Raw genomic sequence first — 21358 nt, forward strand, 5'->3', positions numbered from 1 at the left:
GAAAAGACAAATACATTTTCAGTTTATTCTTCATAAGTGACACAGAGAGAATGACAATAGACAAAAGCAGAAACATTTGCTTTTTTAGGCCATAGACAATACTAGGTACTAATGCGTTCCAATATGGATGATGACTGGGTAACGAAATCGAAATTCTTCTTCTTCTTTATTTGTTGATGGCGATGGACTTGTGTTTTTTCGCCACTGGGGGCACACTGTTCCGCCAATGTCACGTGCGCAGCTTTTACACAATGTTATGAATCGAAATTCTATTTAGTCCGTCAGACAGATAAATTAGAAAAGATTAGAATATTTTTTTTATTTTTTTCCATAATCGAATAATTACAGTATTATATTGAGTTAAAATGTCGCGTGACGTCACATTTGAGTAAAAATTCTACTCAAGCGTGGCGTATCGCGCCATTTCAACTCGATGTAGCACTGTTATTATTTAATTATGAAAGAAAATAAAAAATATGAGTCTAATATTTTCTAATTATCTGTCTGACGGACAAATAATTGAAATTTTGTCATCTAGCCTAGTTGTCGTCAGGAAGTTGGTCTAACTAATTCAGCTTGCAAGATTCCACCCGAACAAACATTTATGTAATTACCTACATAGGTACATCATAAATTGCAAGCTAAATAAAAGCTTGTAATAAAGTCGGGTTTGTTCAAATTTCGAGAACGACTGAACCGACAAAAGCATTAGAAAATTTACAAAAAATAAAATAAAATTTTATCCCGCACAAAATGTTCATGGATTTTGTTATTTTTATTAAATACCTTTACGCCTGAGTTAAATGACACCGACATCAAGGTTCATCAATTTAAGTTTAAAATAATAGGCAGTAATGTATGAAGAAAGAGCTTCTATTCTGTATCTACCTATGCCCGTGTATTTTTGATCGGTGTCAAATCGGAGTTTTTGGTGCGGGGTGCGCGGGTGTTGCTCGCGGCGTGAAGGTCAAACGCCCAAGGTCATTGAGGACTCTAATCGCCTTAAAGTATCTTTGGAGTGGGTCTTTTGTAAATAAAGCGTGGGACACACCCGCACGCTCCACGTCGAAGACCTTATTCACCACGCGGTTTATGAGTGGTTCTCACTGGCGAGGCATTGAGGTGGTGATCGTGTTGCTATGGTTCGATGCAAACTGTCAGAGAACTGCCCAGCAATCTATTGTTTTAAACTTTCATGGTCACTATCATAATTATTATTATTGACGGGATTGCTACCATGTACCTTAATTTTGAGTTTCCGATATTTCGGCACTATTGCAAGCGCCATGGTCACAGAGTAACTGAGGAAACTTGCGGGTGAGATGTTATGGGCAGACATATCGGTCTACCCTCTTTCGCAGTCTTTTATTACGATTGCCCCCCGTACCACCGTTCACCAACTTGCATGAACGACCATGGCGCTTGCAACAATGCCGAAATATCGGAAACTCAAAATTAAGGTACATGGTAGCAATCCCGTCAAAAACAATAATTATGCCCAGCAATCTGTTTTAGCGTAGGCCCTAAACTGCAGAAGATACCATGAAACGCCTGTACCCCTACTGAACCAGTTTGCCCCCTCTGGCTCAGAAGTCACACCCAGCTTTACAAATGTCACTCACCAGGCTTCCTATAAGACACGAGCAGATACAGCGCGAGCAGACACGAGAAGGTGATGAGCGCCGTGACCCACGAGATCAAGAACATGATCACACACACCATCGCACCAACCAGCGACAGCCACATGTTGTATAGTTCCAAAATACTGAACTGTCCTATCCATGACATTGACAGCGGGGCGTCACCGTCAATACCGGATCGCTGGTTCCGATTTTTGCCATGTTGGAAACAATTTAGTTGAACGATGGTAGCGCCCCCCTGTCATTGAGTTTGGTGGGACAGTTCAGTGTGGGTCATGTATACAACGATACGCCCAGCTTATGCAACATTTTCACCACCTTATTCTCTACCATTCTCGTGCGTCTTCCTTCTTTTTTTTTTTCAAGCAAGAGCTGAAAATTAGTGTTCTGCTCATTTTAGAGCAGTGTCTACACTGAGCTCTCTGCTTTTTTGCATCGCTGCGGCACACTTATACCTTAGGGCGCAGGATTTTCTTTGTTACTCTTTGTAATGTACTATATCTTTCCTGCTACTCCTGTGTTTATTAATCTTACTTTTTGCTTCTTGTGTGTCAATGTGTTTTGCAAATAAACCATTTATCTATCTAAAGCCTGGTCCGTGAGCACGTAGAATTTTGTCCAATGACCCCAAGCTACCCATCCTTATCGCTCGCGCGTAATTATGTTGCTGTCGCGCTCGCACACTCACTGCGGGCGCGCGTCGGACAGTCGCGACAGCAATATAATTACGCGCGAGCGATAAGGATGGGTAGCTTGGGGTCATTGGACAAAATTCTACTTGCTCACGGACCAGGCTTTATCTATCTTATGTAAATGTGACTCACCAGGCTTCCTGTAGGACACGAGCAGGTACAGCGCGAGCAGACACGAGAAGGTGATGAGCGCCGTGACCCAAGAGATCACGAACATGATGCCCACACACACCATGGCGCCAACCAGCGACAGCCACATGTTGTACAACTGTAAGACAATTTGCAGATGATTGATTTTAAACTCTATTGCATGGACTCAAAGTACTGTTTAGAACACATAAGACTGCACATTTTTGCTGCATAATTTGCTATCAATGAGGGTTTTCGCGATTGAAAAATCCGCCAGATGGTAATACGTAGACGCGAAGTCCAAATGCTGCATGATTGGTTATTTTTTACATGTCATTGACAGATATGTCAAAATCCACCAATCACACAGCAGTCAGACCCCACATCCACGTCCCGCCATCTAGCGGATCTTTCATACGCGAAAACCCTCATTGAAAGGGCTGGTAACAGTTTTACGTCCGTATTCACAAACGATACTTGCTTAAGTGTAGCAGCAAATGTAACGGACAGCATTGAATAGAGGTCAGTGATTGGTTCGTGTGTCACCCTATGCGTCCACGCGCACTGTGAGACTTCATAGTAATTTGTGAATACGGCGGCTAGTATCCCACATAACCCACTGGTCGTCCTCATAAACCAGTGAGTATACGCAAAGCATCTAAATATAACTCAAAGGTGACTGACTGACTGACATAGTGATCTATCAACGCACAGCCCAAACCACTGGACGGATCGGGCTGAAATTTGGCATGCAGGTAGATGTTATGACGTAGGCATCCGCTAAGAAAGGATTTTACGAAACTCCACCCTTAAGAGGGTAAAACGGAATCCACGCGTACGAAGTCGCGGGAGGCCGCTAGTTTCCTTATAAAAAATAATATACTCGTTATTTTGGTTTAAATTGTATGCCTTTTATTATAATTTATTTCTTTAGTGTCGACACCGCCTTCCCCTTCATATTTGTTTCAAGTAACTGTCCTCACCATAGGTTGTCTGGAAGAGATCGCTTCATAGCGATAAGACCGCCTAATTGTACCTTGTGTGTTCCTTTTCTTCTGTTATGTTATTTGTTTGGTGTGCAATAAAGTGTATTTATTATTATGTTTGTACGCTTTGGAGCTCACGGGTCAAAAGTGGCCCGGTCCTTTATAAGGCTTGCGTGGGGATACAGATCCAACACGTAGAGGCCGTTTTAAGCGCAAAATAATCGACAAAAGTGAAAGTGGTGCACATACTGGATCTAGTCTCTGACTATATCATGGGATGTAGCCAGAGGCCATCCCCAGCCTGTGCACAGGAGCTATTGCAGTTATTGGAGAATGGACTAGGGTTATGGATGAAGGATGGATGGACTGGTTACTGGGCTATGGATGGAGACTACGGGACACCTGCCTGGTTCATAGTCTCGGACTGAAAAAATGGCAGGCGGTGACTAGCCAGCGACTAAATGGCCCCCCCTGGCGTCATGGGTCGTATAGACCGGACTGAGGGGCAACATTGGCGTCTGCCAGCGTTTATTATTATTATTATTATACTCTTACCCTGAAGGTAGGCCTCCATCCCACCGGCTTGGCGAGGCTGGCGTGGAACGTTGAGAAGTTGATGAGCGCGTATGCCGCCAGAAAGAAGTTGGAAATCAAAGGCGCGATCTGGTTCAAACCGCCTGCAAATATAAACGCAAAATATTTAGAAATATTTGGTGTTATTATACTAATCATCGAGTCATTCAGTAACTCAATAGAGTAAATGGATATTTAGGCCTACAATCCTCGCGCTAACCAGATGGGTTGGCGATGCCTGACATTCGCATTTGTCCTTTGGTTGCCCACTGGAAAAGTGGGGGGCTGGTATTTAACTCCATCCTTTCCTTTGGTCGCCTCTTACGACACGGGAAGAGTGGGGGTAGTCCTATTATACTCCACCGGAACCATACGGCCTACTAAATTAGTGTAATTTTTAAATCAATCTAATCTACTCCACCTTCATTTTTTCATCTTCCATCTTCCTCCAGAAGAATATTACTTTTGCAGTGGAGACAAAATACATGACCTAATGATGATGATGGTACGAAATTGATGCAGACTGTAAGAAGTACTCACCCATTAGTATAAAGGCAGTCGCAATGAGGAACGTGAGCGCGTATCCGCGCACCGGCTCGTTGTTGGCTCCGTAGCCCTTGGCGAAGAACTCTAGGTATGGATACAGCTTGTCTTGGCACAGCGCCTGAAATGGATAGCATTACAAAATAACTTACTATTTACAAGGTATTAAACTAGTTTTATACCTTTTTTTTTTATGCAGAACAAGATTAACAAGGCAGGTATTTGACCACAATCGCACCTGATGTTAAGTGGGATGCAGTCTAGGATGGTTCATATCTGCCCTGTAAGTGCCTATAAAGTAATCGGATTATAGTCTTCGGGAAAGACAGCAGCAGGCAACGAATTCCAGTCTCTAGCTGTTCGCATTATAAAAGAATCTGAGAATGGTTTCTCGCTTTGACTGGCAGTACAGATAACAATTTGGCTCAATGAATTTTGTAGCTACTCGTTTCGACGCTAGTACCGAAGTTAGCCCTAGTAATGTAGTCAGACACTTCGTGACCAAACTCCACGGAATCCATGAAAAATCAATAGAACTGAAACACCCACGTTCTATTGATAACTATGTCAATTTTCACTCGACATTGGCAGAAATAAACCTCCTAGAGAGGTGTGGTTGCCATTAAAAAAAAAACTTCAAAACGCTTTAAGCCTTTGACTCGGGCGGGCGTAACGCCGACAACAATCTGAATTTGGGCGAGGCGAGGCAAGGTTGCTCGAAGCGCAATGAAATACGTGACTACACTATCTTACTTCTGTCAACTTCACGAGTTATGCTAAGGTAATAAAGTTTATAAAGCAATAGAAAGAGAGAACAACGGGTCGAAATGCGTACCTGAAACACTTTAGGCGCGGACACGAGCGATGCCAGAGCTGAAGACAATGTCGCAGCGAAGCACCCTCCGTAGATCAGAGGTCCGAATCCCGAGACTAGGCGAATTACCTGGAAAAAACAGAATCAGTTAAGAATATTGTTAAGATGCCTACCACATTCTTAAGACTTGGGAAGAAATACGTTAACATCAGGCCTTCCCAATCCGTCTGACGAGCGCGCAGCATAGGAAGTGTAGGCCAAACTCTCTTTTAGCTTTTGGTAAATTGAAATGATATAAAATCTATAATTAATTGGTCTTTCATGGCTGTGAGCTCGTTAAATAGCTTACGATGTTGCTGTTCTGCAAGCCAACTGCTCAAACTCAAACTCAATACGCTCCTTTGCCTCCCTCTCTCTCTCTTTCTGTCCTTCTCACTTTACCTCTTACCCCTGTACCACCTCTCTCTCCATCTCTTCTTTATAACTCCCCCTCCTTCTCTCCCCTTCGCCCTCTCCCCATCTCTATCCCCCCCCCCCCACCCCTCTATCAATCAGGTGGCAGTGTACGTGTTGTGCTCTTTCTCGCTATCTGTCTCTCTCTCTCTCTCACTATCTCTCTCTCTCTTGTGCTCTTTCTCGCTATCTGTCTCTCTCTCTCTCTCACTATCTCTCTCTCTCTCACTCACTCGCTTTTTTTTTTCTCTCAATCGCTCTCTCTCTCTCAGTCACACGCTCTCTCTCACTTGCTCGATCTCTCTCACTCGTTCTCTCCCTTTCACCCTCACTTTCCCTCTCGCTCCCTCTTTCACTCTTCCGCTTTCTCCTTCTCTCCCTCTCTCTCGTGACGCTCAGTAACTCACATCGTTGCTGTTCTGCAATCCATACTGGCAGGTTCTATTAGCAGCGCAGTCCGCCATGGCCCAACCCGCGACGTCGGCCACGTCGCCCGACGCGTCGCGCAGCACCGTCCAGCCGGCCACGACGGCGATGAGTACGTACGATAACGTCGTGAGAAGAATCGCGAGGAGCGTGCCTTTGGGGATAGACTTTTGGGGGTCCTGTGAACGGAATAGAGAATAGCAAATACTGTATTTATAAGGTTAAATATTGGAGATCGACGGTAGACCTAATTTAGTTCATTGACTGCAAATAAATAATATGGACATTCTCCGTAATTCTAATGAAATTATTGAGAGAAAAAAAAGCAGTTTAATACATCTAAATGAAAGAAACCTGCTTGCGTACACAACGTTGTCCAACAACGACATTGCCGTTGCTTTATGCGTAGGCACATTCTTACAAACGCATCGCAATCTATTTTCTGGTACAAGTTTTACTAAGATTGAAAGTAGATGGCGCTATGACATTATCATCATCATCATCAACAGCCCTATACAGTCCACTGCTGGACTATGAGCCACCTTTACTATAGTGGAGAGTTTTGCCATAACCCCACGCTTGGCAGGCGGGTTGGAGATCGCAGATTAAAATGGCGCTTTTAAGATGGCACTATATAAAAATTACCAATTACATTTTTAATCTCTACTCATTTGATTGTTTCTTACCCACCAACTAAATAACTACCGCACTAAAGTAATTCTTATTCTAAAATCTAACACTAAAGTAAGATTGTTGACTCACCTTCAAATCGCCAGATATGTTAGCCCCAGCTAAGATGCCGGTAGCGGCGGGGAAGAATATGGAGAACACGGAGAAGAAGTTGTGCTCCACGCCCTCGAAGTAGCGGTAGTCCGGGCCCATGTTGCTGCGCAGCACCGACACTGAGGAAGGAGTATGATGAAGATGATGTAAGAAAATAAATAGTATGCAGATACCTCAACCAGGCCCAGCGTTGCCAGACGTCCCGATTTTGGCGGGACGTCCCGATTTTTAAATTAAATTTAAATGTCCCGCGCGGGACAGGCTCGGTCCCGCTTTTCGGAGAGAGACACTCACTTCACCAGACTATTATTTAAAACGCCATATTATTCTAAAGAATAAAACTTTTCATTTCGATTTTTTTTTCTTTTTTTATTCTAAGGACGAATTTAACGATAGAGTAAATCTGATTTAAAATATTTTTTTTTTTGTTAAAATACATTTTCTATGGCTACTTTTGCTATCTATTGTCACGTAAACGTAATTTTAAGTCAAATAAAAAGATAAATATTTGAAAACCTTTTATTAGGTATATACGTTTTTTACTATGTCCCGCTTCTGACGGAAGAATCCCGCTTTTTCACTCAAAAAGTACCAAAGTCCGGCTTGGCGAAAAAAAAAACTGGCAACGCTGACCAGGCCCCTCTTTCCCTTTGGGCACTCTGGGCACGGGCCCAGAACTCCGCTCTCAAAAAAAATACACAGTTCATAACTTTTAGTCCGTCTCCATTATCAAAAAATATTGAACACGTATATTTTTGTTTGTAAGAAGAAGTTCTGCGTGAAGTATTGAATGCTGCGTGAATTTTCATTAGTTTGAAAAAGCGAAAAATACTTGTCGAGTATTTTTTATAAGTGAACCGACGGACTAATTCAAACTCTTGCTTTTTTAACCAGAAAACATCCTTTGCATGTAATCGCTTTTTTTATAATACATTTTGCATTATCCTTTATTAAATGCTTGGGGTGTCTAGTGAGTAAAAAGTCGCTTTGCAATGGAGGGAAGTCGATACAATATTTCAAACTCCTACATTCTTCTGATTAAATTCGTTGCGGGTTCCAAAACAATTCGCTATCCCTCGGGACTACTCAACCTTCACTGGTAGGGTTTCATTGGAGGCCTTGCTGTAGATCCTGGTTATACAGAAGTTGCAGTAGTGGGATAAGTCCTATTACTGGATTAAAGACGATCCTTCGGATACTTCAGCAACCTTAATAATACATAATAAGCCCTTACTATTATATCCGACGAAGCCCTGCGCCACTTCCACTTCGCTCTTGGGCCCGATGGCTGATCCGATGCAGAAGTCAGCAATGGCCGCCAAAAGGATGACCAGCAACACGATCTGCGCCTCGGTCTCCCACTCCATACGTACAATATTACCGGCGCAATTCGATCGATTTACGACCGTTGAGTTTTGATTTAACTATCGATTCACTAATCGATACTTTGGCAACCTAGCCAAAAAATGATGTGTGATAACATAAGTCGATCTAAGTCGCGGCCAATCTGGAACTCATTAGGGGAGGCCTATGTTCAGCAGTGGACGTCTTGTGGCTGAAATGATGATGATAACATGAGCACTCACTATTATATCCGACGAAACCCTGAGCCACTTCCACTTCGCTCTTTGGCCCGATGGCGGATCCTATGCAGAAGTCAGCAATGGCCGCCAAAAGGATGACCAGCAACACGATCTGCGCCTTGGCCTCCCACTCCATGCCGACGATCACGATGCCAGTCAGTAAGACGATGGTGATGCAGCCGTATATCGCTTGGTCCTGGAGAAAAGATGGGCAAATAACTATTCAAAATCTTTCTTTTTTTATATTTGTTTGTATGGTACTTTATACCTAGGCGCAGACCACCGAATTTTAGCTGGCCGATAGTTGTGTCGGGTTGTTAATCAGTATGGGCATGTATGAAAGTGCGCACATAACACCGATTTGATATCGGCCGATTCTTCATACAAATTAGAATCGGGCCCAAGTATCAGCCAACTAAAAGTCGGTGGTCTGCGTCTAGGCTAAATATTTTTATTTTTGTTATGGGACAGGAGGCCAACGCCTTTGAAAAGCGGTATGAAACGTGTATGAGAAACGCATTCCCTTTATTCATACCAGGTCCGAACCTATCCTATACCTTCCTCATTGTGTACAGTCAGCGTCAAATAGTTCGTGACACTCAAAGTAGCCAATAAGTTCACAACACGTTTTGTAACCAATTGAAGAACCACGAACTATTTGAAGCTGACTATACAAAAATAAATCAAAATTGCTAACATTTAACTACTGTCTTCTTAATTTTAGAATTTCAATGTTTAAATGGACGTTTCAAAACATAGTCAATGTTTATGAACTATAGATATTTTATGAAAGGGAAAGTAACAACAACTTTATGGCAATGCGGTACGGTTAGTGGTAAAGGAAGTTGTGATAAAACATAAATATAACTTACTAAAACAAGTAGGTACATAATCATTATACGTGATATTTTAACAATATTTTTCCATTTTTAATAATTCATTAGTTCTAACTTTATTTTATAATTATCGAAACGTTTAATAATGACATTTCCACCAAACTCAATTTGTACATTAATTTCTTTTGACTAGTAAGATCGTCGTTCTGTCTCCTTCCTAAAGTTGCTGTGCCCTAACTGGGTCCACATTGTATAACTGCCTAAATTGTAAGACCTATAAATGTGAATGCTAATGTGGTTATGCAATAAAAGTATTGAGTATTGAGTATTGAGTATTGATATTATTAGTTGCTCTACACCCGCGTGATAAGAGACATGAAAGAAACCGGCCAAGTGCAAGCCAAACGCGCTCAGTCGAAAAATCGAATCCCTTCCTTTTTTAACCTATTTAACCTGTTCTTGTTGTGTTGTTGTAATAAAACTCATAAACTCATTTAATTTTTGCAAGTAGGCTTTTAAAAAGCACTTCTCACGTCCCAGTCTTAACCCTACCACTGCTTCGTGACAATAAATGGGTCAGTCCTGAGAAGAAGTAGCGCAAGAAACTCTGTCACTATTGTCAGCCTCTTTTCAAGGGTTTACAAAGACTTAAACTTTTTGCGACTTCTTAATTATGTCTTTAAAATATTATTTTATTGTCATGAATGAAATAACTTTGCACTTCGAATCATAAACTCATAACCTTCGACGTATCCACTACAAGGGCATGTGCAGTACATATTTATAGGAATACCGCAAGGGTCTATTTCCGTTCGCCTTATCTCTTTATCTACGGCACGCGTCCACTCTACGCGGTTGCGAAATTCAATAAACACACGCATTTGTACGATTATTTTTGGTCTGTTTTGTTCCTTTCGATTCGAAGTCGGTTCTATTAATGGGCACTAATCGATTTATTTTCCTCATTATAGATAGAAATGTGGATTCCTAGAGGAAACAGAAGTTGATAATTAAATACCAAATGCTATTTTAAGTAGCAGTAGTGCATTGAGGATTTAATTTACATTTACGTTGTCTAGTACCCATAGTACAAGCTTTGCTTAGTTTGGACTAGAAGCGTAGTGTAAAATGTCCAATAAAATTTAAAAATAAATCTTTTACACTAACAACTTGTATTGCAACGTATAAAATATTTTTTCATAAAAAGATTTAACTGTGAAGAAATGCATAAAGCCTCTAGCTGGAATCAAATCCTCAACTGTTGATGGCTCAAAATGGCAATGATAACACAACTTTATTCCAAGTGTAACAAAGACGTGTTTTATTTTATTTTATTTTACGTGTCACGAACTATTTGACGCTGCCTTTATCTGCGATGCGAACTCAAGCTATTTATCCGTAAAGTGTCGACGAAATATTAATATTTTTATACTTATAATCTGACGAGGAAAGCTGCCAGTTGCTATATGGGAGAAACGGGACTATTCCCACCTCTCGTTCCCACCACTGCAACTCCTGTGTAGCCAGGATCTACAGCTTGACCGCCATAAAAACTCAACCAATGAAGGTCAAGTTTGTCCCGGGGGAAAGTTAAACTGGCATTGGACCCGCAACGAAATTAATCAGAAGAACATAGGAGGAGTTCGAAATTAAGGTTCGAGGTAGATGGGAGAGGCGTGAAGTCGTGTTCTACGGCTCTTCTCTGCATTTCACATCCTGAAGTGGACTTTAATTGCATAGAAATATGGCTGATAATGACTCACCCAGCTCTTGCTGACCATATAAGCCGACTCCGGTATGAGCGGGATGAGCGACTCGCCGAAGCCGACTACGTAGGAGAATATATCAGCCCTATAAACCCGCCGAACTCAGCAGGGTAAAACGTGGTTTGAAGTTTCAAATGTTGCTATCTCTCTCTCCCCTCTTCCCTTCTCATGTAAACAGCGTTTTGGAGTAGCCGAGGTGTCCCGAGTGAGCGCGATATGATGTAGTAAGAAGATAGCTGGCAGTTGCTGAATGGAAAAGGCGTTGTTCTACGGCTCTACTCCGCATTTTACATCCAGAAATGGACTTTAATGACATAGAAATATGGCTGATAATGACTCACCCAACTCTTGCTGACCATATACGCCGACTCCGGTATGAGCGTGATGAGCGACTCGCCGAAGCCGACCACGTACATTGCGCACGCGACCGCGTTCGCCATGGAGAATATGAGCCCTATGGAGCCGCCAAACTCAGCAGGGTAAAACGTGGTTCGAAGTTTCGAATGTTGCCATCTCTCTCTCCCCTCTTCCCCTCTCACGTAAACAGCGTTTTGGAGTAGCCGAGGTGTCCCGAGTGAGCGCGATATCATGTAGTACGAAGATAGCTGGCAGGCGCCTTCCTGCTACCTTTATGAGCTGGCAGTTGCTCAATGGAAAAGCCGTGAAGTCGTGCTCTACGACTCTTCTCTGCATTTTACATCCTGAAGTGGACCTTAACTCCCTACAAATAATGATGATAATGACTCACCCAGCTCTTGCTGACCATATAAGCCGACTCCGGTATGAGCGGGATGAGCGACTCGCCGAAGCCGACCACGTACATGGAGAATATCAGCCCTATGGACCCGCCGAACTCAGCAGGCTAAAACGTTGTCTCAAAGTTTCGAATGTTTCCATCCCTCTCTCCTCTCTTCCCCTCTCACCTAATCAGCGTTTTGGAGTAGCCGAGGTGTCCCGAGTGAGCGCGAAGAAGATAGCTGGCAGTTGCTGAATGGAAAAGGCGTTGTTCTACGGCTCTTCTCTGCATTTCACATCCTGAAATGGACTTTAATTACATAGAAATATGGCTGATAATGCTAACTCACCCAGCTCTTGCTGACCATATAAGCCGACTCCGGTATGAGCGTGATGAGCGACTCGCCGAAGCCGACCACGTACATCGCGCACGCGACCGCGTTCGCCATGGAGAATATCAGCCCTATGGATCCTCCAAACTCAGGCCCAAGAGAGCGCGATATCATGTAGTAGGTTCCACCTGGAATTTGACCGCAGTTTTATTCGAGCGCACTGCGCTTGAAACAAATGGGACCAGTCCCGCCGTTACCGCCGCGAAAAGTATTTATGACTATTTTTACCGCCAATAAAGAATGAATGAATGAAGCAGTGAATAGGATGTTTTTCGCAAGGGCGAGTTAAGTTGTCATTGGACTCGCAAGAAAATTAAATAAAATACTCAATTGCTTTTAATTGTGACAACATCATGGACCTGGTATTTCCGTCACATTGTGCATTTCTTCTGTCATCTTATTCTTCGGTTGCACCCACCAAGATTTATCATTCGTTCATAGCTTTGGTTGTAGATTTTTAAAAACTACAGTAAAAAGCTGCCTATAATATTTTCGTGCGAATAGCTTTACACAGTGGAAGAACCAAACTAACAAGAGTTCTAATGAAATGTAATAAAGACCATTTTTAATTACCTCCTTTAATAACCCCGTTGGTGCTAATAGCCGACATGGAGAGCGCCGTGATGGTGGTCACCACCGACGTGGTCAGGATCAGCAGGATGGACTGCGCTGCCGAACCACCGACAAACACGTTAATAGGTTTACGACCACTTGACTTGAACTTCCATAAGTCAATATCATACTGTACATTATACATAGTACCTATTGAAACGACATAAGATGGCAATTATAGACAACAACAACAACAAAATTGGATGATAACATTGTACAGAGTATGGTAAATTGGTAAACTCTTAACGCCCCTGGCACACCTCAGCATCAAAGCCGTGATAGCGAAACGATTTCAATACACATTTTACATTCATTCGCGTTTACATCCGCACTATTTGCTAATGCAATGGGGCGAAATAAACGCAGAGATTTATATTGAAGTCATTTCGCTGTCATGGTTCACAGCGGAGGTTTGCCAGGGGCGTAGTTACAACCATCAAGGATTCGCCAAATAGAATTCGTAACTAGCGCGCGCTAAAGCGTTGGCCTGATGTTGCGCTATAGCGCTGGCGCTGTGTTTGACATGAAACTATCCACATTCTTATAGAGCGACGTCAGGATAGCTTTAATTTATTGGACATGCAAGTACAAATCTCTCATTATTTTTAGACCATAACACAAGGCTATAAATTTCAAAATAGTGGTTACTATATTACCACTTACCCACGCCAGCCTGCCCAACCACCCAGGACAGCCTTAGAAACAGCATCACCCCCCATATGTTGAGAAGACACCGCATCAGCACGCCCTTGATCCAGCCGAACTTGAGGTTGGTGGACGGAGGGTCCCGGATGTCCATGTCCTTCTCCAGGGTCTGGCCTGGCTGGAAGAGCGGTGATGATCATTGGTCATAATCATCAGGTCATTTAGTCTCTATTGAAGGAGCACGGCCCTCAAATGTACGGAAGGCAAATGGGGAATTGGCTAGTTTCCTAAAAAAATTTTTTAGTCCGTCAATTTTAATATAAAAACATATTGGACACATATATTTTTAATTGTCAATCAAACAAATAATTACAAAGTTATAGTGCGTTGAAGTTCCGCGCGACGTCACAAAGTGCTGCACTTTTACGCACTCACTGACGTCACGAGCCTTTTCTTTAGAACTTTGGCACGCTTTATCTCTTTACATTTTCATTAGTTTTAAGTAGTGAAAAATACGTGTCGAGTAGTTTTTAATAAGCTAACTGACGGACTAATTAAAACTCTTGCTTTTTTACCCAGGAAACATCCCTATTACATTCCCCATGCTAGCTACAGGTTAGTAAGGCCCAATGGTCGCATGTGATTATTGGTTACTCCAAAAAATATCATACAGCATGTAAAAAACCTGTTTGACCAGTGGTTGTGATGTTCAAATACTTTTTGTGTCGGATCATGTACCAGACCATAAAAAAGCTGCCAACTGAGCTGCTAGTGACTTTGCAGAAAAACTCCAAACACAGATTGATGATCGATCATTGAGGAAAAATGAATTTGTTAAAAAGATTTCGATGTTAAGCACCAAAATTACCCTTTCCGAACCCGATTGTTCTTGCATAACTGTACAAAAGTAGGTCAATCTTCTAGAATTTCATCAGGCATACCCCCTACAAACATCAACTGACAACATATCATTATTGATGGATGGATCTAATTGAATAAAAAGCATATTAAATCATTATCTCACAAGTCGGGCATTGACAAACATATGACTCAGTGATAATACTAGACCAGTGGGTGCATTATCAAGGGGCCAGAAGGTCACGGATTCACGGTGCAGGGGCCAAGAGATCACGGTGCATCGCGGACTGTGACGTAAGGTCACGCCCTAGGTATGGGTTAATTGATAATTAAGACCCATCAGCATATTTTTTAATCTTCCAGTGGGATGTTGCAATTGAACGTTGAATACCTTGACGTGCCAATAGAATTACTAGGTACTACGAGTACATAGTGGACTGAATGATCATTAACATGGATTAACATAATAAGTGCGAAAGTTACTCTATTTCGTTAATTACGTTTCACGCCTAATGGCAACAGTTTTGATTATGGGGGGCCGAAATTGAAAGAGAGAATCAATTAAAAATTCACGCTTTGACATTAAATGAAATTTTATTAAATACAAGAATGTTTGTTAACAAATTAATTTAATTTAAATTTCATTTAATTTAAACAATTACTTTAAAATTAATACGCAGTTGTATTTTTCCTTTATTAGTGTATTTAATTGTAATTACGAGTAATGTAGGTATATTTTTCCGAGCTTCAATGTTGTTCGAATACTCCAAGAGAACCACTAAAACTGCTTTCCCTCCATAACACCTTTCGTCCTACCCTATCAGTGTGTCAACTTGAGCCGGCCCACGTGGCCAAACAAAGGCGGCGTCTTACAACGTGATGTATCAACCGGTCAATTAATTAATGAGGGCCCACAATTAGGGGCAATTACTGGGCTCACCTGCGTATGACGTCCACGTCTAATGCGCCGTGAAGGACCCATACTTCGGGTTTTACGCAGTTGCCTATTATAGCCATATACGGACTTAGAGCGAAGTTTCACACTGTCATAACTTTTTACAGTCCGACAGACCATGACCATAAACATAACATTTATTTTAATCGCTATATTTAATTGGAGTAACAAATCCAAATTGATGTTCGTGACTACTTTAAGGTGATTTATTGACCACGTCCGGCCATAGACGAAAATCAATGATTTAGTTAATAACCCTCCTTCTGGCGCAGTCGGGTAAAAATAATCGCCCATCTAGTCCAATAATAAAATATGAACCATTTGTGGGCTTAGATTTGTAAATGTGCAGGTGGCAAACTCGTGAATACTAAGTTTCAAGTTGATAAACACACGTCAATGGAGGATTATTTAAAATTTAAATTCGTCTGCTTACAAAGATCTCTCTATATCAAAATTCATCTAAATCGCTGCAATCGTTCAGGCGTGAAAAAGTGACAAACAAATAGAGACACATTATGAATGAAATTATCCTTACTGAATGTATTATTGTTTTTGTCACAACGAATAACAATACAATGTTTTGGTAAGATTTAAATTATTAATCTTTTTGAAATTATGCTTGACCTTTTTAGTTTTCAACAGGCTAGTTGTTGGATTTTCACGGCCGTCAAGTGTACAATCGATAGCATATTAGACTCTACATCGCTGTTGCAAAATCACCCCTATCACCATTAGATAGAGTACCACAATGTTTAAAATATACCGTAGTATGTACATAATATTATCAAAGAATTCAGAACATAATTATTTTGTTAGCACATTAATATTCTTTTTTGTTTCCCATTCCCCACCTAGTTATGATTCACAAACTTTATTTTGCGTTACATACAAATGTCTTACTTTTACTTACATAATTTTGCTAGTGTATGAGTGGCAAATCAAGGTATACATTGTGACATTTTATATACCTAGTTGTAATACGATTTTCCAATAAAAACCTGGTGTACTGACGATCCTATAAATAAAAGTCTAGAAGCATACGCATGAAAATATGCAATTTCATAAATCTAGTCAGTTTCATTTTTAACTCGCGATCATGATCCTTTCAATATCTCATCCATCACTGAGTCACAGAGAGTTGTTAGTGTTCTTTTGGGCAGCAAAATATTTATCGAGCTGAAAGCTCTTTGTACACTACACAGGTTAAAACAAATTAAATTAGTTTCGTAACTCACCTTCCTAGATAAAGAAGCATTATGTAGTTCATCCAAAGTGGGCCGCGGGGCAGCATGGAGCGACAAAACGTTTCTGTAGTTGTCCAGCCTTGGCAAGGCTTCCCTGGTGAAATGTCTGCAATAATAAAACTTAATTAAAAATTGTGCACAAAATAAGTAAGAAGATAATAAGGTATTCAAATTATCTGCTAAAACATGTTAGCAAACTATTTGTCCCAACACTCTACTTCTGTATTAAAAACACCACCTACATTTTACACCATGTTGGGCGCCATTGTTAATCTCAAGGTTTTGGCGCCCAACGTGGTGCAAAAATATTTTCATTCTCACCTGAAACTCTTGCCATATTTGGTGTCTGTGGCGGTCAATGGATCGTCGCTATCCATGCCTGATGCGTCGGAGTCTTCGGTCGCGTCGTCTTCTGTGGTTTTATCCTCCATCTGAATACAAAATAAATTGATTATAAACAATATTTGCATTAGCATTAATACAATAATTGAACATGTAATACGATGTAAAATTATTGTTCGCACTTAAATGTGTTTTCGAATCGGTTTACCGCTTTTAATGGCTATTTAATAACTCGTATTTAATTAGTTAATAGTTTCCTATATCCTTCAATACACATATTACGCAACTTTAACGATTAATAAAGCCAGTTCATAAACTTTACAGTACAATACTTTATGCATGATTATCACATAACGATTTTATTTATTTCTTGATTTATGTGCTTCATAAGTATTGCATTGTTTCTGCCACCGACATTCTTAACCCTTGGCTACTACTCAAAATATTTTTTACACGGTCACTACTCAAGGGTCATTTTGACCCTGCTATAAAACTCTGTATATCTTCAAAACTATTGCGGATTATGGAGTAAAACACATTATTTAATAAAAAGGGTTTATAATGCAATGAAATAACAACTTGAATTGTTAACTAAACAGTTTGGACAAACATTGATTGAGCATGTGTTGCAAATGGGTATTTTACACGAAGAAAAAACACTGTTGGGTTTGCGATCTTTTTTATAGGGGCAAATGCCGCAAAGTTTCCTTTTAGATACCACATTAGAGACAACTGGAACAGATCTTTCAGGCATAGGCAGTTTGTATATCCCTGAAGTTATCAGACGCAATTCTCGGGGAATCTTTTCATTGCAAATTCGCTGCTGATCGTAAGGTAGGCATAACTTCATATCAAGCCCTCGTAGGAAGTTTGGTCGATTTACTGATGCTGTGTAAAGAAACAAAGGTGGAGGGGCCTTGTATCGTGGAAGTATCCACCTCATTAAAATCACCATCATCAAGCAACAAAACATTGACAAATTCTTCATCCGTGAGCGCATTTCCACTACCCATACCTATGACAAACCAAACCAAAATTAAGAAAAAGACGACGACAAAAAGCTACACAATCATTGCAAAGCAATTCCTCAAACAAATAGTATTTTACACATAAAAAAAATGTAAAAAAAATATCACAAAATATTTTTTTATCGCCTGTCCCTGCTACTCAAGGGTCACCGTGACCCTGTCTTTGCCATTTTGGCGCGAAAAATGCACTGAGCCACTGGAAACACCCACCATACGAAGTAGCGAGTGCCGTACTGAAAATACACGGGCGGGGGACTCGCAGTCGTTAGGGGCTATTGCCAGTAAACGTAGGTTTTAAAGTTGGCAGGGTCTCACTGACCCATGAGTAGTAACCAAGGGTTAATGTTTCACATAGCGCATAGCGAAGTCACGTGTTCAAACAAACAATATGCATATTTCATTGCAATACTTACTTAAATGTTATTAAATAATCTATACTAATATTATAAATGCGAAAGTAACTCTGTCTGTCTGTCTCTATTTTACGCCTAAACTACTGAACCGATTTTGATGAAATTTGGCATAGAGATAGTTTGAGTCCCGGGAAAGGACATAGGATAGCCTTTATCCCGGTTTTAGAAACAGGAAAGCGCGTGTTAAAGTTTTTCTGTGACAGACATAATTCCACGCGGGCGAAGCCGCGGGCGGAAAGCTAGTATTTTCTATAACGAAGTGTTTATTACCACGCAAAGTACATTAATTAAAATGCATGCGAAATTGGAATTGCATTAGCAAATATTGTAGAAATGGAATATTTTATCCTGACTACATACACATTTGTACAAAAATAAATTATGTTATTGTACTGCCATATAGGTATGTACTAACAATTGAACTTTATTACTGTGGAAAATTAATAAGTGATAACATGGCTACTTTTCAACAAGAAAGAGCCCCAAATGATATTAAGTTGACTAAACAAACTGCTGGAGGAAACCAATTCTATTGAAATATCATTCGTGAATCGTGATGTTATTCGTGTCAATGTTTTATTTTTTAACGTATTGGGGACTAACTTCCGGATGGCCAAATATATCGGCTAGTTAGCATTTATATCAATCGGCAGACAGTGGTGACTGAGTTTGTTGCGGCGCTTTTTCTCAGCACTTGCCAAATGTTGGTCTCGAAGCGCTGGTAGGGTAAAAAAAAAAATGAGACTATTTGACGATTTGTATAGTCTATACAAATAAAGAAATTTTGATATTGAAAGATCAGTTTTGTTTCGTAATCGTAACTTGTCTTGAGACCGGCTTCGCCCTCAGGAATTCAGTTCGGCGAAGAAAGTTCTCTGCGCATTCTTCGGGACTGGGCACTTGTTTGTATAACTGGTACAAAAATCGATATCAATCGATGACATATTTTTCACGAGTACCTCAACGACTGACGGCGCTAACAAACATATTTACAAACAATATTTTTAACACTATATTTTTAGTAAGTTTTGCTCTACCTTACTACTCCACCCACGTTTTACGATTATGTAACAATTTTAAGATGTTGGCCACGTGCGTTTTCGCTATAGGAGTATGAGTCACGAGTCACGATTGTGAAACATGTCCCATATACGAGGGTTCAAAAAAATTGGAATGTGATGGAATGTTGGTGATATGATAAAGCCAGCATTTAACCACATATAAGTCTAGGAATGGCTATTTTCTTTTTCATTACTGACTATACCACCATGCAACTTAACAGTGGTATGCACAAATGAAATAAACGTGATCAAGTAAATCAAACATTAATGGTCCATTGAAAGCAAATGTAACTAGAGCTATTACGTCTGGTGACGTTAATTTGTAATTTAATCTATTGATGTTAGTGTTTACGTGGAAATAATGTCATCTTCTAGTTTACTCCGTTTTAACTTATATCTCAATCCTCTGGTCCACGTGTCTAGACCGCAATCAGCTCGTATCTATTATCACGTAGGTGTTTTAAATACAATCATCTCTATTACGGGCACAATGAGCCATCGCGGGTAACGGGATGAGCGGTTAGAATTTAAAACAATCAGCTACTGCGCTTGCGCAAGTTTGTGGTGAAAGCGATTTTCGAAATGTGCGCTTCAGAAACACAAAGGGCATTTTAAAAATATTTGTTCTTCTGTCAGTATGTTCAACAACCTGGTTCTTACGGCCATTTGGATTCATATACTGCGCTGGTATGGTTTAACATTCCGAAATCCGATAAGTTACGATGAAGCTGCTTTTTAAAGAGACTGGAATCAACGATACAATTTTCATTTCATTGTGCATTCAGTTTAAGCATTTGACAAATATTGGTTTTCAAAGTTGTTACTTTAATACCTTGATGTCAATTATGTATTTTTAGATTACAATCTACATGTTGATGATATACTTTAAGATGGGGATTAATGAATGAGTTACATAAGTGCCGTCTAGATAAGTAATCACTATCCCATTACTATCGCCGGTGTAGGTCTTCATCTCAACCGGAGTTCAGTCTCATCTAATCTACAACTTATCCAATCATAAGACCAGTATTGCAAAATGTTCTGTTAGCCCAACAAATCACGGTTTAAATTGCATCGGCGCTGTTTAACTTGGGCTAAATATAGTCACACTCACATCATACGAACTGGTTCACTCTGGAGTGGTTATTTTTACGTTTCTTTATGAGGATGTGCCTTTTAAATCGCATTGTGGTCTTGGTTAATCGCAGGGGCGTTTGCACCACAAAGGACGAGGGAAGTCCAAGGAAGCGATGTCTATAGGCGGAGGAAGTACGACAGACATTGACGTCTTATGTTACGTATCTTTATGTTCAAAGCACGTTTGAAAGGTGCCAATTTTGCTTTAAAGAAATCTAACTGTACTTTAAGCTCAATAGTAAATAATTTATTGCTCTTCTTAACGTAAGTCGGGTCGGTACATCAGACTAAAAATATACAATTACATTTACCATATGCCACGGTAATCGAAGTTGAAGTTATTTTTTCAAATTAAAAATAACAGCACAGTGCGGACTACGCGGTTACGTGCATAGGCTAGTAGCTATTAACTACAATATTCGTGAAAGTGTATGTAATACAGAATGACAGGAATTAACGGAAATGATAGGAAGGAAAATTCCCTTACTTAACTGGGGGCTACTGACTCTTTAATCGCGTGCAACTGAAGAAACCAGACTGGCAATAAGAACAGGAAATGATAATTCCTGACAACTGGTTTAAAAGCCAACTGGTGTAGGCATTTTACGAGCATTTCAAACTGGTACCTATGGCATGTTCTGTACCTAAATGTAAGCGGGCGTTTGAAAGGATATTGGCACTTACATAAGATGTATTCATTCACCGATTGAGT

The 21358-nt window shown here is 40.5% G+C and overlaps 1 protein-coding gene across 1 annotated transcript in view; it reads right to left on the reverse strand.

The window, feature by feature from the left end:
* The window catches only part of Ncc69 (sodium chloride cotransporter 69), a 45460-nt gene that overhangs the window by 16851 nt on the left and 7251 nt on the right, over window positions 1-21358 (reverse strand). Inside the window, exons 2-13 of the mRNA XM_028310645.1 lie at window positions 16987-17096; window positions 16657-16771; window positions 13627-13786; window positions 12925-13020; window positions 12310-12479; window positions 8626-8818; window positions 7019-7158; window positions 6238-6435; window positions 5399-5506; window positions 4561-4684; window positions 4003-4124; window positions 2465-2600 (exon numbers count right to left, since the gene is read on the reverse strand). Coding sequence (XP_028166446.1) covers window positions 2465-2600; window positions 4003-4124; window positions 4561-4684; window positions 5399-5506; window positions 6238-6435; window positions 7019-7158; window positions 8626-8818; window positions 12310-12479; window positions 12925-13020; window positions 13627-13786; window positions 16657-16771; window positions 16987-17096 — 1672 coding nt within the window. The remainder of the gene's footprint in view (window positions 1-2464; window positions 2601-4002; window positions 4125-4560; window positions 4685-5398; window positions 5507-6237; window positions 6436-7018; window positions 7159-8625; window positions 8819-12309; window positions 12480-12924; window positions 13021-13626; window positions 13787-16656; window positions 16772-16986; window positions 17097-21358) is intronic.

The sequence above is a fragment of the Ostrinia furnacalis genome, unplaced genomic scaffold (assembly GCF_004193835.3).
Source record: "Ostrinia furnacalis isolate ACB-3 unplaced genomic scaffold, ASM419383v2 OfSCF3056, whole genome shotgun sequence".
In the NCBI taxonomy this organism is placed as follows: Eukaryota; Metazoa; Arthropoda; class Insecta; order Lepidoptera; family Crambidae; genus Ostrinia; species Ostrinia furnacalis.